Source organism: Camelus ferus, chromosome 2, assembly GCF_009834535.1.
Source record: "Camelus ferus isolate YT-003-E chromosome 2, BCGSAC_Cfer_1.0, whole genome shotgun sequence".
In the NCBI taxonomy this organism is placed as follows: Eukaryota; Metazoa; Chordata; class Mammalia; order Artiodactyla; family Camelidae; genus Camelus; species Camelus ferus.
In genome coordinates, this window is record NC_045697.1 from 17558637 (window position 1) to 17586350 (window position 27714).

Genomic DNA, 27714 nt, shown 5'->3' on the forward strand with positions numbered 1-27714 from the left:
ACATGAGATATTAGTGAGATCAGATGGACCATAAGACTGAAATGAAACAGCTAAGATGAAGAAGGGGTGGACAGCAATGAAGGAAGAGAAGATGCTTGTAGACAGAGTGGTGGGTGTGACAACCGATAGGCTGGTCACTGGGGAAGGGGACTGTGGGTCAGCTCAGCCAGGCAGAACTTGACCCTCACACCCCAGTCCTCTAGTTCTTCTGATATCTTTTTGCTTCTCACATTCAAAATAAGCTGTTTTCTTTCTCTTTAGCCTTTTTGATGACCATAGAAATTCCCCAGGGACAGAAATTCGACCCAATCTTTTATACACTCGAAAGCCTGTGTTTAGTCACGGACAACTATGTTATTACTCTCCTAAGAACTCGCTGGCCTCAGTGTCACACCTGAAAATGAGACCATTACTCGTGTTTACAGTGACATTCGTGAATGTATAAATGAGTGAATAAAGCAAGCCTTAATTTTTAAAAAAATAACCATTCAGATCTGTTCAGCCAGGATAACGTGGGTTGGTTCCTGACAGGTTCCTTTGCTGGTAGTCTCCTCTTGCTGTCATCCAACCTGTCAGGAGAGGGGCCTTCCCTAAAGCTTTGCTACTCAAAGTAGGGTCCAAGGACCACCACTGGCAGCCTCATCTGGGAGCCTGTTAGACAGGCAGGGTCTCAGGCCCTACCCCAGACCTACTGGCTCAGAAGATGCATTTTGATAAGATCTCAGGTGACGCGGGTGCACATTACAGTGCAAGAAGCACTAGCACTGAAACAAGTCCAACCATGCGTTCCTTTCCTCGGCTCTAAAACCTTCAAAGGCTGCCCCTGCCCTAGGAACAAAGCCTAAGCTCTTCTCCTGACAGTCGAGGCTTTCAGTGACCCAACATCCATCTACTTGCCATGCCAACTCCCCTTCCATCCCTACACTCCAGCCACACTGAACCCTCCAAGGCATGCAGCCCTGCCTTCTGCTGCCTTTGCTTTGGTGGTTGATTCCTCCATGACTCTCATTCCTTGATGCACCCAGATGACCAACCTCAAAAGCGAACTTGACCTCCACCTCCTTCATGAAGCCTATTTGATTTAATCTGCTGGGAAGTACTCTCCCCACTGTCCAAATCCCCACAAGGTTGTGTCTGGAACTCTAAGGGAACTTCATACTTTTTACTTTTTTACCTTTCCATTGTAACTTATGTATAATTAGCTTATAAAAACCACCTGAAGTATAAAATCTCATCTGATTAATTTGTTAATGTTGCCAATGTTTTATGGTGGGGGGTGCAATAAATAGCTTATTAAATGTTTGAATCTACAGACATATACATGGATGCGTGAATAAGTGAATATAGGAGTACATATATTTAAATACCATCCATTAATAAATGGAAGCAATCCTCGAATTCGTTTGCTCCAGGTTGCATTCAGGTTGCTACCCTAAAAGTTCTTAAAGTGGCACTTGCAGAAAAAAAGAGATTTCTAACTCACACAAACGTTTAGCTACATCTGAGGTCGCACAGAGAAACAATCACATCATTTTCATGCTAACAAATGACAAATGTTATAGTGGTTGTGCAGGAGACATGGGAAGCACCGAGTCAAAACGAGCAAGTTTCTGGCATCGTGCAAGAAGCTTTATTCAAAAGGAGTAAATTATGGTCCTTTCCGTGGCTGAATTTTTCACCAACGTGAGATGAATAAACTCCTTCTGGAAATTACTCTTATGAAATTACTTCTTCCAGGACACTTAATAGTATATTCTGGTGCCCCTGAAAAATTAATTAACCTTATCCATAACAACCTAACCCCTAAACCATTTGCAGTGTTTTCACTGTGGGTCAGGTCAATCTTCTGTACCTTAATTTACATCTAAGGGAAGGTGGTCTCATTACACCGGGGCCTTTTGGTCGCCAGTCCTTTGCCTTGTGCGATTTCTTTAGATGACATTCCGCTCATGTCCAGACGCATGAATCTTTTTTGAAAATGGCAAACCTCTGAGATTACCAGCGAGAACTTCTTAACTTTTTGGGGATGGGGGGGAGAGCAACACCACTGTCATCACCATACGTGCAGACACAGCTGCCGTAAGAGGATGGACAGGGCTGTAACTCTCTTGTTTGGTCCTATCTGGGTTTTCTCTGAGAAAGCCTAGATTTTCTGTCTCAGGGCTACAAAGCTGTAGGGGCCAGGCTGAGACTGGATTACGGGTCAACACCAGGATTTACCAATCTTCTTCTCCCTTTTGTTTATCCAGAAGATATCTAAACAGTATATTCAAGTCACTCTCAGACGACAAAGAAAAGTTACTGAAGATACTTTGACTGTTGCTCTTGGAACTAGGACCTCTGGTTACTTGCTGTGGGAGCAAAATTTTCCTTTAACTCTCTGATTCTGTTGACTCTTAAGCTGTGGGAGTTTTATTTTTCCTTTGAGAACAGACGCATAGCATTGCTATTTCCAAAAAGAAAGATTTCAGATAGCTCAGAACAGGAAAACATTATTACCCCCAATAGTAATTATTCTGTGCTGTTTTAGCAAACAGAATTAGTATCATTAATACTTATTAATAACAATACACACGTCAATAATGATGAAGCAATCAGCCGATACAAATGCATTAGCACACAAACAGTGCGGAAACGAAAAATATTTTCTCTAGAAGATGAAGAAACAGTAGCTCTTTGTAGAAAAGATTGCTAGTCTCCTAAAAATGGGTCCTCCCCCACCCACTGGCCCAAAGGGCACATTTGTCTTAACTGGTCTCTGACGGCTTTGTCCTCCCGAGTGTGAGCTGATTTCAGTCGGAATTAATCAGAGACGCAGCGGTGATGAGGCCACCCCAGATACCGACAGCAGCTACATAAATGCTTCCTTGTTGCCACCCGAGCTGGCGAAGGATGGGTTTGAACAATGAGAGCTAATGATGGAACTCTGGAAGCTATCATTTTGAATCAGGCCATTACTTATGCCACCCTTGTGAAAATCAAGCCAGGCTCAGATTCCATGTCACGTTAGAAGGCATGGGCCCTCCGGGGACTCAGTGAGCCCAGAGAAGGCAGAGGGCGTTGGATCTCCACGGGGACACTGGATGTTTGCAGGGGATGAACACCAGCCAAGTCATGTCCCAGACTGCACAGCGGGCCGTGGCGCGTTACAGGCCAGCCTTGCAGACAGCCACATGCTGCTGGCTGGAAAGGCCCAGCCTGATCTTCCGGCCAGTGTGGAAAGCACCGAGTCAGGAGCTCTCTCCTGGAATTCTCCTCGTGTGTACTTGGGGAACCTCTCTGGTGAAATCCCAGACTTGTCCTGGCTTCTCCTCTTACTATTCCGTGCACTAATCTGTGTGATCTGGATAGGTTTCAAAACACAGCTGTACCGCAGCATGAGTGAGCCTTGCTGAACCCAGCTCAGACTAGCAGTCTGATTCAAAGCCTCATGATAAATAATACATAGCTGTTGCCTTAAGTTCTAAGTTTGGGGGTGATGTTACATAATTGCTAACAAGAGACGGATGGAAGCCACTGGAGATTTGTGAGCAGAGTACAAGCATGATGGAAAGCTGCACTCTAGAAGCTTTGCCCTACAGCAGCAGGATGAAGATGGGATGAAGCCTGGAGATTCTGGGAGGCAGGAAAACCTCAAAACTTAGCAGCTTAAGACTCAGAAGCCTGGGAGCAGTTTATCTGGATGGTTCTTGCTGGTGGTCTCTAATGTGGTTGTCATTAAAATGTTAACCAGTGTAGTCGTCATCTGAAGGCTTGACTGGGGCTGGAGAATCTGCCTCCAACATGGCTCACTCACATGGCTGATCGCTGGAGGCCTCAGTTCCAGACCACGTGAAGAGCACGTAGGGCTGCTCAAGTCCCTTTAAGACATGGCAGCCAGCTTCCTCCAGAGTGATCCAGGACAGAGCAAGGCAGATGCCCCGTCTTTTATAACCTAGCTCAGAAGTCACACACCATCACTTCTGCCATAACCTATTCATTGCCCAGACCAACCCTGATACAAGATGGGAGAGGATGACACCAGGGCACAAATACCAGGAAGTGGAGCTCATTTGGGGCCATCTTGGGAGCTGACAACCACACTGTGGGTGGAGAAGGAAGGCGAGCAAAACCAAGATGTGAAGGACAGTTTAGTGGGGGAAACAAGGCTGCCACCTAGGAAGAGATCTGGTTCTTCCCCCTGTTGTTTCATCTGGCACCCTAAATGGGGCCTTGATCCCCTTCAAAACACACTGCCTCCAGAAAGTGTGCCTGCCAGAGAAGGTTTTTCCCTCCAGTCAACTGATTCCCGGACCACTTACCATGTGCCAGGCAATGTGCCAAGACTTCCCTGTGGTTGGCACCATCACCTCACCATCTTGTAGGTAAGGAAACTGAGCTAAGGTTACTAGTCCAAGTCCTCACAGCCAGTATGACGTGGGGCTGGAATATGAACCCAGTGGTTCAAATCCTGAGCCCTTGCTCTTTTCTTTAAGTATAGTTGATTCACACCGTTGTGTTAGTGTCTGGTGTTAGCACAGTGATTCAGTTATACATATATGTATATATATTCTTTTTTCATATTCTTTTTCATTGTTGGTTATTACAATATATTAAATACAGTTCCCTGTGCTATATAGTAGGACCTTGTTGTTTGTTTATTCTGTATATAGTAGTTCGTATCTGCTAATCCCAAACTCCCAATTTATCCTCCCCCCTTTCCTTTTTGGTAACCATAAGTTTGTTTTCTGTGTCTGTGAGTCTCTTTCTGTTTCTTTTTTTTTTTTTAAACTTAGATTTTTTTAAAAATTATTTTTTACTTTTTTATTTTGGGGGGAGGTAAATTTATTTATTAATGGAGGTACTGAGGATTGAACCCAGGACCCCATGCATGCTGGGCATGCACTCTTCCATTGAGCTAAACCCTCTCCTCTCTTTCTGTTTTTTAAATAAGTTCATTTGTGTCATTTTTTCTTCAGATTCCACATATAAGCAATGTCATATAATATTTTTCTTTCTCTGTCTGACTTCACTTAGTATGATAAACTCTAGGTCCATTCACGTTGCTGCACATGGCATTATGTCATTCTTTTTTGTGGCTGAGTAGTACTCCATTGCATATATATACCACATCTTCTTTATCCAGTCATCTGTCGCTGGACATCTAGGTTGCTTCCATATCTTAGCTATTGTAAATAGTGCCGCTATGAACATTGGGATGCATGTATCTTTTCGAATTGGAGTTTTCCCTGGATATATGCTCAGGAGTGGGATTGCTGGATCATAGGGTAAGTCTATTTTTAGTTTTCTTAGGAACCTCCATACTGTTTTCCTTAGTGGCTGCACCAAATTATATTCCCACTAACAGTGCAGGAGGGTCTGAGCCCTCACTTGTCACCTCTGTGCCACCACACTGAGAGTGCAGGGGCCCATGTTCTTCTGCCAGAAGCTCCAAGCAAGACAAACCCACGTATGCAATAAGAGGAAACACGAGGTACCGCAGAAGCCATGGGAAGGGGAAGGACTGATGTCCGCTGAGCCCCTGTGCCGGGCACAGTCCAGCCAAAGAGCGAGAAATCAAGGTCTGCTTACCGTCCTTGGGACTCGCTTTGTTCTCAGTGGGCTGCTCCACGAACTTCAGCAGCGGGGATCTCGACCTCTGTGTGGTGGGAAGAGTGGGGTCGCCGAACAGTATGGTGTCCTTGCCCCCTGTTACAGAAAAGGGGAAAATGGACATATTATGTCACCAGTGGAATCGTGGTCACATTCAGCCCTACACAAGAGGCTGGCTGTTTGGGTGACAGGGCACCTTCCTCAATCATAGGGAGTGCTGGGGAAGGGAAACAGCCAGCAGGCCCTTTCTGCAGGGTGAGGTCAGGGCAGTGAGGTCCAGGGCCAGCTGTCTGTGAATCCTAGAGTCCACTCAGGACATGGCTGCCCACAAGTGCCACCACTAAGGGGCCGCCTGCTATGTCTGCTGAAATTTGGGTGACTCTGATTTGGGTGCGACAATAGCAATCGCAACAGCAGTGGAGCTTCGAGGGCCACGCTGTCCTCTTTGTGTTCTGGACCCCATCACTTGCTAGCTGGGTGGCCTCGGGCAAGTCACTCTGAGCCTCAGAGCACCTCATCTGTAAAATGAGGAATAACAGCGCCCACCACGTGGGAGGGCGGTGAGAAAGTAAACGGGTCCACATAAAGCTCGGAGACGTTACGTCAGTGCTCAACAGATGTCACGTGTTGAAATGACTACTTTAGAGTGTAGACTGAACTGCCATACTCAGCAGGTCTGATTTAATTCCATGTGGTCATTTAAACTGAATAATAACTGGCATAAAGCAGGTAGTATCAGGTTCCCCAAATGATAACAGCGAAACTCTACTTAGAACACAGAGGCGCACACCAGGCAAACGCTTTTATCGATTCATATGAACTCCCTAAGGGGAGAGAGACAGTTTGAGGCAAAGAGAAGGAAAAGGAAAACCATCACAACTCTGTTTTCAAGGCCATGGCAAGTCATGGAGGTGAGGAGCAGGGAGGTGTGGCTTTGAAGCGTGAGCTTGGTGAACACAGACACACAGACACAAAACACGTGCACATGAGGTGATGCTGCCCCAGTGGTCAGGAAGGCCCCACACGCAGGATTTGATCCCAAACCCCTGCCAATGAGCCCCGAGGATTCTCTCAGTGGGAACCACCATGCCAACAGCGAAAAGCCCAGGGGCCGTGGCCCAGCCCACGCTCCAGGCTCAGCTGTCTGACTTTGGGTGAGACCTTATCTGAAGCCAAGTCACTGAATGTCTCTGGGGCTCAGATCAGAAGCTCTAAAGTTCTATGAATCTGCTCAGTTTCAGGGTTGCCAGGGCACAGAATGGTATTTGGGTAAAGATGTTCACTCTTGGAGAGCCAGGCAAACCGCGGACTGCACCTCTGAGCCCTCCACTTGTTTAAATACTACCCTCCCGTAGGCCATGTCCTATTAACTCGATTTCCAGTTCCGTAGTAGAGAGTTGGGTATACACTAGGTGCTTCGTAAATAGCAGATGGCTGTTTGAATACACAGCTGATGCGTTCTTGGGAATCCTGACGTCTTGGTAAGCATGGGGCTCGCAGCTGCCTCAGGCCGATGGAGAGTGCTATGAGCAGCCAGCACTCTCTGGCTTCTGCTATCTGAGGGTCATCCCAGGAGAAGAGAAATCTGATAGGAGCTGACCCTGAAGTCTCATGTGGAATAAATCCAGAAATCTTCAGGGCCACGGTCTGGAGAGGCTTCCCAAAGAGGACCATTGAGCTGCAGCTTGGGATATTGTTAAGAGGTTTTCACAATGAGGTCAATCCAATCAGGTCTCCCTTTGTGCAGCAAAGATACAATCTAGAAATACCTCGAGGGACTAATGGCTGTTATGAACCCATAGCAGATGCCTCAGTTCGACTTCTTTTCTTTCTCTCCACCAGGGCAAGTTACTGTCCCCAAGTCAGGGACAGGACGGCAATTCCTGACTCATCTTTCTCTTTCAAGTAGGCTGGAAACTCTCTATCCTTACAGGGACTCAGTAAGAGGCACACTCTGCCCTCTGTGTTGCATCCAACCTTCCAAGTCCCCTCTGTGCTGGTGGCCAAAGAGTCAGAATTATGGGCAGAGTTGTGAGCTGGCTGCAGCTGGGTGACGACGACAGCTGGAGAGAAAGCCTCAGTCCTCCTATTGTGAGGGACTCTCTAGGGCCCAGTGTCTCCATGGTCCCCCCAGCTACAGGGCATCATCAGTGATGCCTCAAGAATGCTGGTACCAGCACATTAAACTCCTCCAAGAATCTGAGCACCAGGCGTGCGGAGAAGGGAAGCAGAAGCCACTCCTCATCCATGTCCAATCAAGGCGGGGGTTGAGGAGAAAAGAAATACCTTCTGAATTCCCTGCCTGCAGAGACCATTTTACCATTTGGTAAAATGTCAAGATTGGGTTTTTGTAAAATATTTGAAGAATTCAAAGACCTTCCTTAGAAGGCTCTCAGCTCTATTGTTTCTGACTAAGCCCAGGTTCTATCTGTGTTGACTAAATTGAGGTCTAATCTGATGGTCTGCTGTCTCCTAGTTCCATTTTGGTCCTTGGGACGGGGCGGGGTGGGGTGGGGATGAGGAGTGACATGAGGGTGATACACAGACTAGATTCAAACCACAACCAATGTAAGTCACACAGGCCCTTCCCTTCAACTGGTGTCTGAGTTTTTGGAAGCCCTACTGGATTCCCCATAACACAGCATCGCTCATCTCCTTCTCCAAAATGTATCAGCTACTTTCAAAATACACATTTTCCTTCTCAGGCTGATGCTGAGAGTGGAGAACAGAGAATTAAAATGAAAAGCTTCAAGAGCCAGGCTCTGCTCTTGCCAGATTTTTTTGTGGCTCTCAGTGTTTCTTGTCAGAGTATGCGTGCATGCAGGAAACTGCCCCTCAGGCCCCCCAAACACCATCCTCACCTGCAGACGCCAGGAAACGGCTGGGAGAATGAGGACGATATGTAGGGAGCTGGGGAGGATGGAGGGTCGTTCCTTCCTGAAGCGTGTGGCCAACCAGCCTGCCCTGTGGATTCCTCAAAATAGCCCCATTCCTTTCATACCTCTCAGGGACTTGTTAAATAGTCTGGAGGACACTTTGCTATCCAGATGATCTCTCTGTGGCTTTGACATCTGTTAGACTTGTCTAGTTCCCAGCAAGATCACACATTTGCCCCAACTCTATCAAACAACGTTGAGAGCTATATATTGTTGGCAGAGAGAGTGAGGGAAAGAATAGAGTCAAAGAAAAATCATAGCACGCTCCAAGCCCAGCATGCTCCAAGTTCACCGGGGTCCATGAGAGTCTCGGAAGAGATTGTTCCAGCTTTGAATTCTTCTCCAATCCAACTTGCTTTGAGAACCAGTCCCTAGCTGATCTGATCTATCCCCTGTCTCTCTCCTCTGAATTGTACTTCCCCAGTACAGGTGGAGCATGGAAGTGAAGATCTGAACACCTGAATTCTAATACCTGCTTCTGTGGCCTTAGGTATCATCTAACTTCCTGAGCTTCTGTTTCCTAATGTAAAATGAGGGGATCACACTAGATCAGGAAAGGCAAAAATATTTTCTCTCACATATCAACTCTGACCAGGAGGTAGCTGCCTGGAAAGCCAACATGGAAGACTGTTTTGAGGGCTAACATGAAAGATCAGCAAAGAAGAGTGATGTGATGGATTAGGAATGTCTGCCACTGGCATGGGAATAGTGTTGTGCAATGTACACCGAGTATTTGCCATCCTTGAACTTTTTGCTCTCAGTCATCCTTCACGGTCTAGCATCTGACGACTCTTCACATTATTCCCTCACACATTAACATCTTTATCACTTAGTTAATACTTAATCATGTACCATTTTGTGCTTTCCTCTCACTGTTTGATGTATATTCATCTTACTGCCCTAGTGGGACTGTTGATTCTCAGAGGGGGCAAGGGGTACATCTGCAGTGCTTGGTACAGAGTTGAATTCACAAAAGTTGATGCTCAAAAAGGTAACAACATATTATGGGCTGATTTATTAGAGGGGACACTGATCTTTTCAGGATGCTGGTAAATAAGAGAGCACAAACAATTTTCTGAAACCACTGGAACTCAGTCCCCTCCAGGTGGCTGAAATACTATGATTTGGCTCTTACTTGGGGGAAGAGGAAGAGGAAGAAGAGGAGGAAAAAGTGGAAGAGGAAGAGGAAAAAGAGGCAGAAGAGAAGGAGGAGGAGGAAGAAAAGAGCATACTTCCTCTTGCTCCGCCCTTCAGGATATTAAATGGAAACCTGAGAACAATAACGGATAGAGGGGACTGGTCTGATCTGCCCTGAAAGAGGCCTCCCCTCCCCCCACCCACGGTTTGAAAATGATCATTAGGTGATGCCTCATTACAGCATCCTTCATCACTGCACCAGGGCAATGCTACTGCCTTTACATAAGCCATGTCAGATCGGGGGAATTGCCACTCTTTTTTCTGTTCTCCTACTTTGTAACTATGTAGAGGCCAGAGATTAGAACAAACACGACTATGGCATAAAATCCATTCAGACACCACCCTGAAAACTAATTTTACCGTTTAATATTTGCTTTGTACTAATTGAATTCTCTATTTCAATGGTCTATCCTAATCAGAAAAGTGCAAAGATACACAGAGAATACATTTCTATTTATTTACATGCAGGGATGATATTAATGCACTGCTATTTAGCCACAAACATAGATATTTCAAATAGAACATACTCCCAAATCCTACTGAAACATTGTAGCTCAGGCCTTCAGGCAGCAAAAAAAAAAAAAAAAAAAAAAAAAAAAAAGGAAAGGAAAGAAACAATTGTTATTGCATAATAGCCATTCTAACCTAGACCAAACAACAGCAGAGACAGAAAATTCCCAGCATTCTTTCATTTATTCAACTCCCATCTTTTTACATAAGTTGTAGAAATAAAACATTGTGGAATCTCACTAAGTCATTTGGAGAGAAAAAAAAAAAAAAAAACCCAAACTCCAGTACATGCACAGAAATAGCAATCTGATTGCACAAATAAATGATAAATTTGCCTAAGTTGAAATTCAATGCAATAAAAGAAAGACCTTCAAAGAAGATAAGGTTTTAACTGCATCAAAAGGTTCTTGTGCAAAATGGATCATTCAAATCCCCAGGATGGCACTTGCCATTAATTAGGTCTGTTAGGTCTTTTGACATCAAGTTCAAGGGATCTCTGCTAAAAATTCCAATTTATGAAACACACTTCCAGGCAACCTAAGGCGGCTATTCAGATTTACATTAAGAAAACATGTGGTTTTGTCCACATCCCTGTGGCAATTTTCATTTCTCATATGTTACAAGGAAGCAACCGATAGGATTCAAGGGGAGAGAAGGGTTTGTACGGAAAGGTTAAGTAGCTAAAAATATATGTACACAGTTGCTTCCAGGGAAAGAGGAGGTGGTAGAAAATGATAAATACAAGTTTCTGGGAGAGTGTAAAGAAAAAGGGGAATGGCTGACGGGGGTCTCATGACGGGAGCTATTTTTCCAAGACAAACAGGATAAATATAGCTAATTAAAGTGAAACATCAGTTTCTTTACACCCTGTACAACTGGGAAAAAAATCTCTGATGGAAATTTTGATTTTCAAGCTATGTAAAAATGGGGTGAGGAAGAGAGGAGGTTATAAAGTGCATTTGGGTTAAAGCAATTGTTGGTTCTTATGTTCATTTTTAGGACTGATGATTAAATTGAACAAGTTTTTGTAAGTTTGTACATTCATTTTTAGAACTGATGATTAAATACATTTTTTTGTAAGTTCTTATATTCATTTTTAAGGGGTAATGATTAAATTGAACAAATCTTTATAAGACACCTACGGGTGAAAAATGAAGCAATTTACCATATCCACGAAAGTTAAAAATAAAACATATACAGACATATAGAATAACAATTTCAGAATTTAGGTTAGCAAAACTTCATAGGTCCACGGATGAGAACTTGCATATTTATTAATTTTTTTCTGATTTCCTCCAAAATGGTTTCTAAGTTTAAAACATTTCTCAGCAATGATCTTCAAATAAAAGAAATTAAAAAGGCAAAACCTCCTCTGCAAATTATGTGAGAGCTTCCTTTTTTAAAAAAAAAAAAAAAGTAAAACAATTTTCACAAAGTTCTGCTTACCTGGAAGGCTCCACAAACCAGAAACTTCCAGGGTTCTTAATTTTTTCTCCAGTTCAGCCACCCGATTCCCGAGGATTCTGGGAAAGGGGAGAAAAAGGCGGCAGACAGATCAGTGAACATCTGTCTCATTAGCTCTTAGGGTTGTGGGCAGGCAACTTGGGAAGCCTGCTAGTGCCCTAATAGAGGAATGTTTTGAGATTTAAGACATATGCTAAAAACAGAGTGTGTGCGTGTGTGTGTAGAATATATACGTGTGTATATATGTGTGTATGTATATATACATATGTGCACAGACACATAGTCTAGTGAAGTATGTATGAAAATATAAGTGAATGATTAAAAATGATTTTAAAAATTACTAAAATGTTGCCATTCAAGTGAATCTTCTCCCACAAAGACAGCTGGGAAGCCAAACGAGTCCACCACTGCCCCAACATCTGACATCATTTCTATCTGGGAATTGCTCATTGCTAAAGATGACATTTAACTTTAAATACTCTTAGTAGTATAACATCTTGATTCTTTGAGGGTGGGTCTGAGTTTTAGAAACAACCAAGATAACAAGTAAGACGGATGAACATGCTTTGTAATGTTACTTTGAGTCAATAACGTAGTAAGATCCACCGTCTGAGCCCTAACCTACGTCTTAAGGATAGCCATAGCCCTGATCGCTAGCACAATGCACGGTGGACGGCAGGCGTTCAATAAAAACATGTGATGAAATAAATGCTTTCCTTTTTTTCATGGCTTGTAATTATCTCTGGAGAGAATTTTAAAAAACAGGCATTTCAGAAGTACTTTCGGCAATTACAGAATCACTAGAACAATTATATTGCTTTCTGAGGTGACCACCTTGGCTCCCCCATGATGTTTAAGCTCTGGAACGTGTATTTGAAAAGATCACTCTGTTTACTTGGAAGGCAAATGTTGTCTATATGCATGGAAAGACATAAATTTGGGCATATATTTCCCCTTCGTCACTCTACACAAAATTAAATATACTTGGGAAATGATTTGATAGTCATCTAAAACTTCAATCACTTTCCATTGGCCTGGAAATTGAACAGCCAGTCTTCATCTTTGGGGGATTTTCTTGGCACTGCTGTGCTAAAATGATGTGGAAATCACCTTAATAGTGAAGTTTCAAATCCTTTCAGCAGGAGAGACGAGAACACCAGAATTGTTCTCCTACCTCTCTTTATATTCCAGAGATAGCTGCACACACCCACATACATACCAAGACATGAATATGCATATATCTGCACATATATAAATGGCTTTGGATGCATCCTTATTTTACCTGAATTGACTTGCAGCATCTTAATTAATATTCCCTTCGAGTTCACAGGAAACTCTTTGACGTTACTATATGTGGTTTTGTTCATCTAGATACTTAGAGCTTTTCCCTTTTCTTTTCCTTAAGTCTTAAATTCTGCATAGTCTTTATCAATTACTTTCAATTTTCCCTCCATTTGTTGGGTCTATTTTGCTTTCATGTCTCTGACCCTTCAATAAACACCATTCTTCGTAATCTCACTTTCAATATTTTGCTCAGACCTTCTGATCCAACCTCCCTTTTCACCAGCTGATGGATTTGAGATGCAGTCACAGCCATGTTCAAGTTGATGCCTGTTTCTTAACGAGATCAGATCATCTGTATGTGGCTGCCTCTTGGAAACAAAAGATAAGGCTTAACTCTTCTGTGTACACTGAAGGATCAATGTTCAAAGGCGTGGTGAAGAGACATTCAGTTGTATTTTTTTCTGATGTTCCTGGATAAGACAGCCGTGTCTCCCAGAAAAGGTCTGAGGTGAATTTGCTGGTGTCCCCAATAATCTATTCTCAGGGACTCTGTGGAAGTTTGTCAGTGCTGACTGCTTTTATCTTTAGCCTGACACAGGCATCTGATGCAGGGCTGGAGGTAGTAAAATGGATCCAGTGGAAGTTGTGGTAGTGGCAATAGTAACACCAAAGCCACCAATGACAACTGCACTGTGGTTAACACAAAACAGCAACTAATCTTTCCTGAGCCTCAGGCATGAGTCAGAGCCCCTGCTGAACACATACTGAATGTGCAGTTTTTTTTCATTTTGACCTGACAAAAACTCTGCATTTTAAAAAATTCTCCTTTTACACATGTGGACCCTAACAAACAGAGAGGTTAAGCAAGTTGCTCAAGAACACACAGTTCATCTCAAAGCATGTCTTTTCCTAACCCCCAGTGTTCTCACCCACCACACTCTACTCCTCCCATTAAGAAACAGAGGTATGGAAGTTAGTTAACTTAACCCCACCACATGCAGGACTCAGCTGGTGGTGAGTCTGGCTTTTAACCTGCACCTCAGTTTGCCTCCGAAGTGCATGCTCTTAACCGAGAACACCACAAGGGCCCTGTAAAACCAGCGTTGTCATGCCTAAGGCAAGTTCTCTTTAAGTTCCCTTCGTAACTGAAACACGAATGCAGCCACAGCTGGCTTGCAGAATACAACCCAAGATGCTTCAAGTGACAGAGCATCTTCCTGGTTGGCTTTACACCGAACAGAATGCCAGGTGGGCCACTGAACGTGCTGGGACACAGCCCAGGGAGAGAAGAGGGCCAGCTGAGTCTTAACAGCTGGCAGTATTCACAGATGGAGACAGTAGAAGTAGAAACAGGGTCCGATTTCAAAAAAAAAAAAAAAAAAAAAAAATATATATATATATATATATATATATATATATAAAATATTGAGGCTGTAGGGGACAATGAAGAGAAGCAGACCCTGTCCCCATATTTGAGGGACTCCGTCTGGTGGGAGACAGATGGACAGAGGTGTGCGCGCAGACGCACACGCGTACTCTGCCAGTGGGAGGCCTTAATAACGGTGGCTGTTTACTAATCACATGCTCACAGATATGATCTCACTTAGACCCTTGAGACAATCAGTGCGGTAGCTCTTAATTATGCTTATTTTGCAGATGAGGGAGCTGAGACCCAGAGGCTGACCAAGTTGCCCTGGGTGACACAGCTGGCAGACAGAGGGGCCAGAATCAAACCTGGGCCTGGAAACACACAAGCGCTTCAGGGGAACTGCGGTGCAGAAGCGAAGATTAAGTGAAAGACGAGCCCAGGGCAGCTGGTAGGGACCCAGATTGTGAATGATCTTGTGGCCATATTGAGAATGTTGAGACTTTTACTCATTGGCCGCAGAGGGAGACTGAAGGCTTTGAAGCAGAGAAGCAGCATAATGAAGTTCAGGGAAACTGTTCCTGACATGGGGTTGAGAATGAACCGGAAGGAGTGTGAGGTGAAGCAGGAAGAGCAGTTCGGAGAGTACGGCCCAGGGCGGTGACAATGATGGCCCCAAACAAGCCACTGGATGCAGGGAAGCCAGAGGTATGGAGTCGTGACAAGGAGGCAGGTGAGGAGTTTGAGATGCCCACACGACATCCGGGTAGACAGCTGGCCACGTGGGAGACGGGAAAGATCTGCGAGGGCAAAGATGAGAGTGTGCTGGGGGGTGGGTCTACTCATCACCAGAGTGGGAGAGGTCAGGACAGGGGACCGGAGCACACCTGCGCAGGCAGGGAAGGGCTAGAGACACACAAGGGGAGAGGAAAGAGGAGGGCCTGGGCAACGTGGGGCCCCGAAGCCAGGGGGAGAGAGAGTTCCAGGTGGGGCAGTGTGCGGTATTGCCTTAGTCTAGAAAGTGGTCACACGGGATGAAAAAGGTCAGTAAGATGTGCCTGGCCCTTGAGAGAGCTGTTACAAGACGGGAAGGGTGGAATCCAGAATCCAAGTGACAGGGCTGAGGAAAACAGACTGTGAGGAAAGTTGGAGCAGTGTATATAGATAACTCTTCAAGTAGTTTAGCAGGGAATCCAAGGAGACAGGCAGGGCCACAGCTTGAGGCATAAACAGGCTTGAGAGAGGGTTTGTTTTTTTTTTTTTTTCGGTAGGATGAGGGAAATTTTAAAATAAAATTTTTAGTTCACTATGGCTTGTTTTAGGACAGGGGAGGTTTTAGCACATGTCCACCTAGTAGTCCAGGAACATCCCTGGGACACCAGGCCTCTGGATGGATTTGCAGGGGTAGTTTCTGATAATAACAACAGTCACAGGGGACCTGCAAGATGGAACTAACTCAGGAACTGGCCACCACTGTGCCTCTGTCTCTGTTCTCTGGACAACACAGAGAGCAGGAATCTCTGAGTGAGGGTCCTGGGGGGAGCTGGGACCCAAAGAGGAGGAGAGGCCGTGGCCCCACACAGAGGGCCCTGCTCCCAACCTCCACGCAAGGAGACCTTCTTTTGAATCTCTGCTCTGATCCGAGACAGCTTCTGCTGCTTCCACGGTCTTGAAATTCCAAGCGACTCACCATTGGCTGGAGAAGGGGGAGAGCAGGTACCAGTTTGAGGCACAGCACAGAGGCTGGTGAAAGGGCAGCATGGCCTCATGTCCTGACTACCACCGCTGCCACCCCACCCGCCAAGTGACGGCTGGCTGGGAAGGGCTGGAGAGCCAGACGTGTTCTGTAAGATAGTCCTCTTTAACATCTGCCTCTTCCATTGATGCTCTGCCACCATAAGACACAAGAACCACATCCCTTCTTTCACAGTAGCTAGACAACTGCAAACTCTGGCAGAGACTACTTCAAGCAAAATGCTTATTAACTGAACATCCTCTCAAAATATAAAGTCCTGGGTTCATTCATCAATTCTTCAAGATGTCCCATTGGCCACTGGGCCTTGGGGGCGGGTGGTGGGTGAGTGGTGGGGGTAGTAGAGGGTTAACTGCCAGGCCGGGGGGGGGGGTGCCGGTAGGGGAGCACACACTTACAGAACAGAACACCTGTGTTACTTCTAATGCTACACCCAGACAGAGCTGTTTTACTATTTTAATTACTAAATCATTGGGGATAACAGCAAGCAGATCAAATTTAAATTTTATTCTGAGCCCCCACTCCATCTGTTGTATAATTTGTTTCTTTCCATACCACAGATAAAACGTTTATTGAAAAGTATGAAAACTTAAGACCCTCAAAGTATTAAAAAAAAAAAAAGGCACATTAGGTACTTTATGTACTGATAGGGAGCAATCTTCAAGATCTATTGTTACTAGAGAAAAAAAGGAAGGTTGGAGATGGTGAAGAAAACTTTTTTTGACGAACACTAGCTACAATTTGTAAAAAAGAAAAAAAAAGAAAAAAGAAAATCTATATCTGTATAAATACATATGAGCACTTATGTGTGTCTATATAAATGTATTATGCATTTGCTTACATATGCATCCTTGGAGAGGATACATAAAAAGTGATGAATGGTGGTTTCTTCCAGGAGGGGGAATTGGGTGGCTGAGAGACAGCTGTAGTTTGGAGATCTACTGTTTAGCTTTTTAAAATGGGAACCATCCGATGGTTCAAAATTATTAAATAATAATTTAATAATGAAAAGGTACTTTAAAAAATAAGCCTAGCAAAATGAAAATGTCTATCTTTCTCAACAGAGTGTGGGAGCCCATGGAACCTGGGGATGTGTGGTTGCAGTGGGGGATGGGAGGAATACATCAGGAAATCAATCTGTCGTAAGGGGCAAGAGGGTCAGGCCAACCGCGTGGGGATGCTGAGCTTGGTAGGCAGTGGGACTCGGCCTAGCTCTTCAGTGGAGGCTTGTGTCATGATCAGAACTGTAGCTGTCAAGTGGCTATGAGAGTGTCCAGGTAAGCATTGGAAGAGGTGGGGCTGGGGTCTGAGGATGGAGGACTGATGGGAGAATCTTCCCAAGGACGAGGTGATGGTCCGGTAGGAAGAAAGCAGAGGGGGCATTTAGGAGATGTACCTTGAAGGACCATGGCAAGCACTCAGGAAAGATATATTGAATACATGAATGCATGAAAACCATAAAGCTAAATGGCCACCGCATATGATTATTAGGGCGGGAACAAAGAGTTTGAAGACAATTCAATCGTCCATTCATCAAACAATGAGCACCCACTGTGGGCCCAGCCCTGTCCTATGTATTGGGAGAAAAGAGCGACCAAAATAGACATTCTGGCCTTGGGACAGATTCAACCCGAGTGACGTCAAACCTAGTTATTTGGATGGTTAGCAGAGCACATTAAATATTCCTCAAATGACGCTTTAAGTGGCTGAATAATATTCTGCCTCATGGATTTTCTGTAATCTTAATCATTCTTCAATTTTAAAATATTTGGGTTGTTTCCATTTTTTTTCCCCACTCTTACAAATGAATCCACAGTGAACTACTTTATGTATAAATCTTAGGGCTTCATTCTGATTTTTTTTTCTTTATGATAAATTCCTAGAAGCAGACCCTTTGTGTGAAAGGGCACAAGCATTTTAAAATGTCTTAAAACGTACTAAGGAATGCATGCTCCAGATTCTAGACTCATCACATTTGAGGAACTGAAAAAGTATCAGGGGAAACTGTCAACCTAGCAGTGGGAAATGTGGGTCTTGCTTTTGGTGGTGAGGTGGGGACAAGAGTTCTACGAAGAGTTGGCAGAGAATGGAAGCAAAGACAGAGGGAACAAGGTCCCCTGGGGGGGTGGTAAGAAGATGGAGGACTAAATACAAGAGGAGGAGGAGGAGGAGGAGGAGGAGGAGGAGGCCTGGGGTGGGCAGGAGGGGGAAAGAGAGAAGGAGGGAGAAGGGAATAAGGCAGTGGAGAAAGTTGGAGGAATCCAAAAAGATGGGAATTGGGATGTAGAGAAATTATAGAAAAGAGAGACTCAGAAAGCGGGGTGTAGGGGTCCTGGTGACCTTCAGCAGAAGACTGTTAGGAAAATTCAGAAGAGGTCTTGGGAGGTATTAAAGCTGAGGTGCTCTTCTGTTCCTGCCCAAGGCGTCACCAGGCGCTTGCTAAAATCCAGAATCCTGCCGTTCCCTCCAGGACACCCTCCAAATCCACATTTCTAAACAAGCACCCCCTCTAAAACCTCCAACATAGGTGCCCCTCCAAAACACTTTGATGGGGTGTCTGTTAAAGAAGTAGAGGTGATTTCCTGTTCACAAAGATCTGAGGTGAGTGGAATTCATGGGAACCCTTTTGGGTGGGTTCAGGAAGATCTGTGAGGCTTCCTGGTGAAGATGCAGAAGCAGGAGGCAGGACCGAACTGAAGAGACTGAAAGAGGAGGTCACAGGAGAGCCAGGCCCTGAGGAGGGAAGACAGTGGGGATGGCAGGTCCATGTGTTTCCCCGAGACCAGAAGGAGAGCATGGGAGATGTGGGTTTCAGGGGAGCAGTAAGTTGTGGGCTGACAATAGGCAGGCTTTGTTTTCTCAGTAAAAGAGGGGCTGAGGCCACCTGCTGAGAACAAACTAGGGTTTAGAAGACCTGAGAAGGTTTGCAGGAGCCCCAGTGGGTGCTTTGCAGGGAGCTGGTGAGGACAAAGAAGGCTCCTGGGAACGCTGCCGGCGGCAGGGGATTTCTGTCTGAATAAAATAGACCTCGTACCTATTCTGGGGAGATTCCCGTTTCTCCTTCCTCCCCTGAGGAGTATTTCCGTTTTAGCATCTGGCCGTTTCAGTCCTTGGTTAAGATTTCTTTTAAGAGAATTTTTAAAACTTCTGTCAATCAATTACCCTTGTCATTCCTTTAAGATTGCCCAGACTCCCTCCACTGCTCTCTGCCTTCTTTTATATACATCTTCATCTCCGGCGCGATCTTCCCTTCACTCCCGGCCTCTCTTTCTGCTATTTTGTTTTTACAATACCCTTCATCATTTTCTGGCTGCCTCTCTCCCTGCGCCCCCACCTCGCTGGGGCCCCCGATTCCCCAACCCCTCTTCTTCTTGCTGGGAGCCCAGCCTTTTGGTACCTGTATTTCATTTTGGTTCCCCTGGTAGATCTTATAAGCAAGACCAGCTATGGAATTTGCAGGGCTCAGTGCAAAATGAAAACTCGGGGCCACCTTGTTAAAAAAAAAAAAAAAGAATTTCAAGATGGTGACCTTGGAGCATGAGACCAAGTGCAGGGACCTCCTGAGCACTGGGTGGTGTGTGACTGTGGGTTGCCGGCCCTGTTTGCAACGTTTGTTGCTTTAATTTGTTGTTTAGTCGCCATTCTCTGAACACTTTAATTTTTGCTCCTGTTGTCTCTAATGCTACTTTAACTTGTGTGATTTTGCCCAACATAGTCCACGTGTTTGTAGTCACCAGATAAGAGATTCTGTTTTAATTATTGTTCCTTTTCACCATTTTGTTGTTGATCTGGAAAAGTGGCGTGAGATTCCCTTTGAGGCCCAGCTGCTATTCAGAGCCCCAGGGAGCCATGCTGTAAGGTTAAAATGGCACCGAGGAGGTGCCTTTCCTCAAGGAGACCTGGAGGAGAGCAGGTTCAGTTACCCAGGCAGGAACACTGTCAGGCAATGTGCATTACGCAGGGCGTGGCTCAGGGTAGGCATTCAGTACGGGATAATCAGCATTACTTTCAGCTGGTTCCAGCTGAGAGCCAGGATGCTGTCATTATTCCGAAGCACAGCTGCAGTTGAATAAGTTTCCTTCCAGATTTGGGGGCTCATCCCTCCTTCCCTTAAGGTTTTAGTCCCACCTGGTTGCCACCCACTGCTGCTGGCCCTCCTCCCACACATCTCCCGCCAGCCCCCAGCCCAGGGGCCCAGCCACCTACTTGTTGGTCTGCCTCTGGTGCTGGATGACCATGTTTTTCTCGTGGATCGTCTCCAACAGGGCCGTTGCCAGAGATTTCAGGTCAGAAATGGACTGCGGAGTAGCTGGGAGACTGCACCCATGATCCTCAGACAACAGATCCTGAACTAGGCAGGATATAAAATTTACAACTCAGTCTTAAATCCTTCTGGAGTGTTGGAATGCAAGCCGAGGTCAGATCTTCCTGAACAGTGAAGCTGGCATCTGTTCCCGGCTTCTATATGCAACTATATTGTAATTGAAGGGTCCATTTCAAGTGTCAAAGGTAACATAAAATAAAATTCAGTGTGAGGGGTGAAGTTTAAACAAAAAGGAGGAAGCCCTTATGGACTTTTAACAACATGTGTTTTAAAAGAATAATCATCTTTTGCATTTGTCCAGTATTTTACACTTTCAGAACACTCATAATGGCTAGCTCATTTGAGACTTGGAAAAAAAAAAAACAAAACCTGGAAAATGTTATTTATTCCCATTTCATGGACAGAAAAGCAATGTGCTGATGGAGTAAAAACATTAGCTGAAGGTCACCCAGCCATGGAAATGACCGTGACTCCAGTCCTGAGCTCCTTGCTTTAAATATCAGCTTCCCATGTGGTATGCTTGGTGGGTGGCAAGATAATACAGGAGATTATTTAGAATATAAAATACAAAATGTAAAATATTTTATATATGCACATTTTTAGAAACGAAGAGATAACCCCAAAAGACAACAACTATTTGTACCCTTACCAGACAGAAAAATATATATATAAATCTCTCCTTATACCTCTGAACATCATTTCTTATATGCCTATACATAGACCCACAAATTCATCCGTTTCTCTTCAAAAATGGGAAAAAGCTCTGCTTTTTCCTCTTTACCTTATGCCTCATCATGAATATACACTAAAATGTAAAATGTAACAGCTGCTTAGAGCTACAGAAATTTATTTAATGACTGCTGGACATTTGTGTTGCTTCCATTTTTTGTTTTTTTTAATTATAACTAATGTAGGAAGAACTTTCTTGAAGCAAAGTGCTTGCATATGTCTGCACTTATTTCTTGCTGGCTCAAAGGGTTTTTAAGGTTTTTCATAACAGGGTGCCAAATGGTTTTCTAGAAAAGTTGTGCCGGTTGACCGTTTGGCCATGGTGTTGGAGTGTAGCTGGCGTTCCCCACGTCAGTAACAGGACTGGGCCTCAACATTCACGGACGTCTGGCTATCAAGGGCGCCCAGAGGTGTACTTGGATGGGCTACCTCACATCTCTATAGAGTACTGTAGTTTTCTTTTCAAAAAGAATTCTAAGGTGTCCTTTTTGTGTTGAATGAGAAAAGAGAGGTTGCTTGGAAAAGTGCACTGATTATTAGGTAGGCTGGAGATTCAGCACTTTTTTTTCAATCCGCTGTAGCTCTGATGAGGGCTGTCACGTGATCCTTGCTGGTCCGTATCGCCAACAAGCCCAAAGTGGGCCAGCCCAGCATGGTCCACTTGAGGCTTATGTTTAGAACTGAATTCCCAAATATTAAGTGTCAGAAGCAAGCTCTCTGCTATTTATTCCCCTGACTGTTCCTGGACGATCATTATTTTTCATCGGAATCGACAAGAAGGAGGAATAAAATTGCAATCAATAAAAGCTTCTTTGAAAAAGGCACGTGTGCCACGAGAAAATGCTTCCAGCAGCTATGAGACTTTTCTAGTCTGATCATAAAGGCCGGGAAAAGTGGAAACTTGACGAGGCTGGCACAAACACTGGGAGATGCTAACCTCCCTGTGATTAGAGAAGGGAAAACATTCTGGAAAGGAGAGCGTAGTTAGGGGTCTAATTATTTGAGAAACTCTAATGCAGCAGCTCTCAAAGCAGGGTTCCCAAACCAGCATCGGCATTCCCTGGGAACTTTTTAGAAATGCATATTCTCTGGGCTCATCTCAGACCTACTAAATCAGAAACTGAGGTGGGGCCCAGTAATCTGTTTTAATAAGCCCTCCAGGCAATCCTGATGCAGGCAGAAGTTGGGGGTGGTGGTGACTGTTCTAAGGATCACCTTGGTTCCTAATCCACAAAACCAGAGGTGGACTCATGGCTCTAGAATTCTGTGATCATAAATGGTCCGTCCCAGAGCATGGACCCTACCTTGCTTTGCAGACAGGACTCCAGTCAGAGCACTGCTGCTGGATTTACCTTGGCCTTTCGAGTTTTTCCGTCTCTCGAGAGCATTCTAAAGCAGCATGGGGAGAAAACAAAAACCTCTGTCAGAAAAGCCAATATTAGAAAAAAGACCTAATTACAGCAGATGCCTCCTATCCGGCACACAAGAACTCTTTGCAAACTCCAAATGCTGGCGCAACTTTTAAAATTCAGAGTCCCCGCCAAAGAGTTATGATTTTTATGGACCTGGTAAAGAGGTGTTTTTGTTTTTGTTTTTGTTTTTTTTAAAGTTAGTACCCAGTAGAATTACAGCAATTACATCTGCCTATTTATAGAAGACACTCAATGTATATTCATTAGATTAAATCAAATCTGAAGCAAGAACTCAGTCTAATGTGTGAAGTCACTAGTTTTAGAAACTCCTTCTGAATAGACATGAGACAGAGAAGAGGTTTTCTTGCATGGACCAATGCCAAAAGATCATTAGTGGTGTTTGGAAGGATTCTGTGGTTGGACTGGAAAAAGAGCTGTGAGTGATTAATGAAATCTGCTGTGGACACAAGATTAAGGAAGTATGTGTGTGTCATTCATAGAACCGACTGTTACATTGAAATGGATACGTGCTGTATAGCCAGTGCTTGGCACATAGAAGAGCTGAATAAATGTTGGTAAGTGAATGCATACATACATTTTAAAAATTATGTATTAATTATACAACTTTAAAAGCGGTATTCTTCTTTGGCTTGCCTGTGTATATATAGACTGGTATAAACTCAAGCGTGGCCCCCACAGAATGGAAAGGCAGAACAGCATGGAGATTTCTGAGAAAAAAGCAAACCTCGAAAGCCAGGAAAATGAGACGGCTCTCCCCAGCATTGAGACTGCTGCAAAACTTCACCCTCAGGAAGAGAAATCAATCTATTTTCAAAGCAGAGAAACCCAGGAGACTTTTCTAATTATAACACTTAAAGCTAACATCTGCAGAAATAAATATTATCTAACTAATGGCGCTGGAATTCGACTCAGTAACAGTGGGGAGAATTCCAACATTCTGTCCTTTCAGTGTGACGTGGACATTATCATTTCGATTGTGATTTCCCAGTCTTTGCTTCTTCCTCTCTCAGAAATCATTTTCTTATGATGATGATTAGGAGACAAAGAGCATCTGACGACAGAACATTTTATTAAAAAAGCCAGATAAGAAACATAATTGAATATGGACTGAGGCTGTAAAGTGGCCACGTCCAGATTCTGGGGGGGGTCTCAGTGTACCCTGCCCAGATAACAGCAATGAATACAAGGAGCTTTTGCAGAAGCTGTTTTTGTTGTTTGCTGTTTTGGGTTTAATTCTTCCTGGTTCCTCAGTTAAAGCTCTTATTGGACTCTGTCAGGGACGGCAGGCAAGCACTGGGATGTCTTTGGCACATAAAAGAGAATTAAAATAGAATGACATTTAGATGTACAATAGTGAATCATCACCGTCATCATCATGATTTTCTACCTTGTACTTGGCAACGTTAGATTTCAAGAGGTTGACCTCTTCGTGAAGTTGCTTTAATCTCTCCTGAAGGTACCTGGAAAAGAATATATACAACTAGGAAGAGTTTGGGGGCCACATAAAAAAACCTACACTCAAGGAGGAGAGGAAACAAAGAAAACCACTCACTCAAAGAGCCATCTTTTACATACAGCATCTTCTCACCACCAGAAGGGGGAAGAGAAAAGCGCATCTTTGTGACCTCTTCTTAAATGAATATGATCAAGGTCAAATACACCGAAATCACAGAAAGCCCACTTTAGAGCAGCCCTCTGCAGAGATCCCCTACGGGATATCAACACAGTTTTCACATAATTCTCATTAAGACGATTCCACTGGGGAGCAAGTCAGGAAGAGGCGACACCAGACACAGCATTAAGTTAGTCACATACACACACTGAAGTCTGCCTCAGGGAAAAGAAACAGCTAAGGGAATTTCTCAATTTATTTTCTTATTCTTTTCCATCTTCTTGATAGCAATCACAAGCAGCTTCCACTGACTCCCTACCCTTCTCACCCAACTGGGGAAGAGGGAGGGTGGGGGGGGGGACAGAGCACACATGGAGGCGTGTAAGCATGTGGTTTTTCTTTCTTACTTTTACCACTAATGTGGAGCGTTAATACCATTGTTACAGGGTTGGGATTTTCCTTTCACTGTAAGGCAATTTCTCAAATGTAAATAGGGCTGCGGCAGCTGCCAGCCTGCAGGTGCGTGGAGAGCCCGCATTCTCCCTGAGCCTGGCCACTTGCCTGTTCTCCATACACAGGGCATCCACATCAATGATACGGTTCTCGTGCCCGCTCAGGATGTGGTTTAGCTCCTGGTTGAGCCTCTCGACTTTGTCCTGGTAGGAAGACCGCTCTTCTTTAACATCCTGAAGCTCATCCACAGAGGCCTGCAGGTCATGCTCCAGAGATTCAATCTGAAACCAAAGGAGGCGCCCTCACTCAAGACACTCTTCAGACGCCGGCTTTATGGCTAAGACAGAGCCTTCTGCTGGGCTGCCTGGCTTTCAGAGAACTTCTCCAGATCACCTGCATGCTATAAAGCCACCAGCGCCACACACTGTAATATTACAAAAGCAAAAAGCAAGGGGATGACTTCTGGCCAGACACTTATAATATCTAAGGTGGGAAGTGGGCAGGAGCTTGGAAACATAGACCCAATCGCTTACCCGCTGCAGCACGGCCTAAAGCCAGAGGCTCGGAGAGGGCAAATCCAGACATTGGGAACAATAGCCAGTGGCTTACAGATATTTTCCCAAACCACTCTAAACCCAGAAATCTTGTTCTGCTCTTCAAAACCAATTAGTAAGAGAAGAAAATCGAAATCTAGGCTCTCTGAGCTGTTCCCGAACTAGGGCTTGCTACCCGTTGAGATTTTGCCTAAAAAGCATCTCTCAGCATTTCAGCGGAAACTTGCAAATTAAGGCCAGTTTGTCACGTTTTGTCCTCTCCCTGTCTATCCTGCGCAGGGAGGATGTTTCTTGTGTTCAGAACAATGGTACCCAAAGTAAGAGTACAGATCTGCTGGAAGCCAGAAACGGAAGAGGTCACTTGGGAACCAAGCAAAGCGCAGAGGGAGTAAACACATTCAAACTGTATCTTCCTTCCTCCCCTGATTGCATCCCAGGCACCCCACACTTTCTGAGAAACGGGGCACAGTCCACTCTCCTCTGTGTTGTGCCCAGCTGTGCAAACAGCCCCCCCACTCTTAATAGGTGTTGGTGATAACCTGTTCTTTCGCTCTCTCCAGCTGCTGAACCAAATCCTCACGCTCATGGGCTGCAAAGTGCCGCACGCCAATTTCTTCGTCTCCAAGCCTCTGTTTGGCAATCGTCATCCTCAACAACTGCATTTTCCATTGGTAGAAAAAGAAGAGAGAGAGAGAGAGAGAGAGACAGTTAGATGAATAGACATGAATAAAATTCCAAGCACACTAGGCAGAAAGCTCTGGAAGATAAGCTTTTCCAAGAAATACTGGGGAAAGATACAAGACAAAGAAATTTCTTGCCAATATCACACATTAAAATAAAAAAAAATCCACATTGTATTCTGTACATGCACGCACAGACACACGTGTGCATGCATACACTGCATAAAGCTAAGGGGAACACAGGCCTGGGAATCCGAAGGTGGGTGTCCTGTGTAGCTCCACCATAGTGAGGGAAAAACTCTGGGTCTCTTTTAAACTTGGCAAAAATTAAGGTTCTGCTAAAATGGGCATGCTCCCACACTCTTAATAATTAGGCTATGTTATCAAGAGCCTTAAAAATGTCCCTACCCGATGATCCAATAACTCTGCTTCTGACCATCTGGGCTAAGAAAAATCCCAGACGTGCACGAGCTTTAGGAAAAAAGAAAAAAAAAGTCGATTGTGCTGTTATTTATAGAAAGTGTTAAAAGAAACTAGAAACACTGTCTAACAAAAGTAGAATGGCTAGCAAAGGATAATGTAGTCAGTCAATGGGCTAGTTTACAGCTGTTTGGAATGAGGGTGATGTGAACTATGCAAGACCACGGACTAACTTTTATATACAGTATGATTGAAATTTATTCTAAGAACCCATATACGAAAAAAAATTACCAAATACACTAAACTTTTAAAATGTGTATGTTTAGGTGATGTGAGACTGTGTATGCTATCTGTTCTTTTCTTCTCTTATTTTTCAAAGTACAGTGGGGAGAGTGTAGCTCAAGTGGTAGAGTGCATGCTTAGCATGCACTGGGTCCTGGGTTCAATCCCCAGGACCTCCATTTGAATAAATAAATAAATTAAATAAAAATGCGTGACTTTCATAACATACTTTTAAAATTGTTTTTAAATCTCTAGGAATTAAATTCTAGTCCTCAAATTGTAATTTTCCAAAGGATCCCTGAAGAACCCATGGCTTTTCAGACTCCGGGGCCAGTCTCCACATGTAGCTCCAAACCTTCCAGTAGGGCCATGATGGAAACTGTTAGAGACCCCAGGAAGAGCCAGTGGTCCCAGAGCACCCCCTACATGCCCATCAATGCCAAGCAGGTTGCCATTAGAGTGACTTTTTAAAGTTAGGGCACTGCTTCCTGATGCTTCTTCTAAAGAGATCGTAAGCCTGGTTCCTCTACCTCCCTGTAGGGTGTGTGAGGATGGACTTCATATACAGATGAAACCCTGGGCACAGTTTTTTGCTGCCACGTAGATCTGACCCATCCAGGAGTACCTACTGGGGCAGGCTTTTCCTTGTTCCTGTGTGAATCTTAAGGGATTTGTTGCCAATAGAGAAAATGGCTTTATTTTCAAGTGTCTAAAGAACGTAGGGGCAGATGAGAAAGTTAAAAGCCAAGGTAGACTATTAATTAGATTGAAATAAGAAAATACAGCAATGAACTTTGAAAGACATGATGACTATTGAAAAGTAAAAAGCATTTTCAAATGACAGCTACTTGGAGTCTGTGTTTGAAAACTAGTCAACTGCACTGGACAAATATTCACTGTGCACCTACTATGAGCGACAGCATCATTAGAATCAGCAGACAACAATCAAGGCAGGTGGAACAGACACACGGCACTTAGGTATGCAGATGGCCGTGCTTAATGGAATCCTCATTCCAACACTCAAGGATTCTGTCATTGTAAATCTGCCTACTGCAAATTTATCTGCAGCCTCAAAATCAGCATTCACAGTGCTTTTGCGTCATGGGTGAACATGCGCAGATAAAT

The 27714-nt window shown here is 44.3% G+C and overlaps 1 protein-coding gene across 4 annotated transcripts in view; it reads right to left on the reverse strand.

The window, feature by feature from the left end:
- The window catches only part of CCDC149 (coiled-coil domain containing 149), a 96311-nt gene that overhangs the window by 6313 nt on the left and 62284 nt on the right, over positions 1-27714 (reverse strand). For 2 of the 4 annotated variants that reach the window (XM_032495000.1, XM_032495016.1), the window contains exons 5-12: positions 25747-25863; positions 24762-24934; positions 23976-24048; positions 22460-22544; positions 20309-20453; positions 11682-11758; positions 10253-10285; positions 5572-5688 (exon numbers count right to left, since the gene is read on the reverse strand). In XM_032495000.1, coding sequence (XP_032350891.1) covers positions 5572-5688; positions 10253-10285; positions 11682-11758; positions 20309-20453; positions 22460-22544; positions 23976-24048; positions 24762-24934; positions 25747-25863 — 820 coding nt within the window. The remainder of the gene's footprint in view (positions 1-5571; positions 5689-10252; positions 10286-11681; positions 11759-20308; positions 20454-22459; positions 22545-23975; positions 24049-24761; positions 24935-25746; positions 25864-27714) is intronic. The other 2 variants (XM_032495009.1, XM_032495028.1) reach the window with 1 other exon arrangement.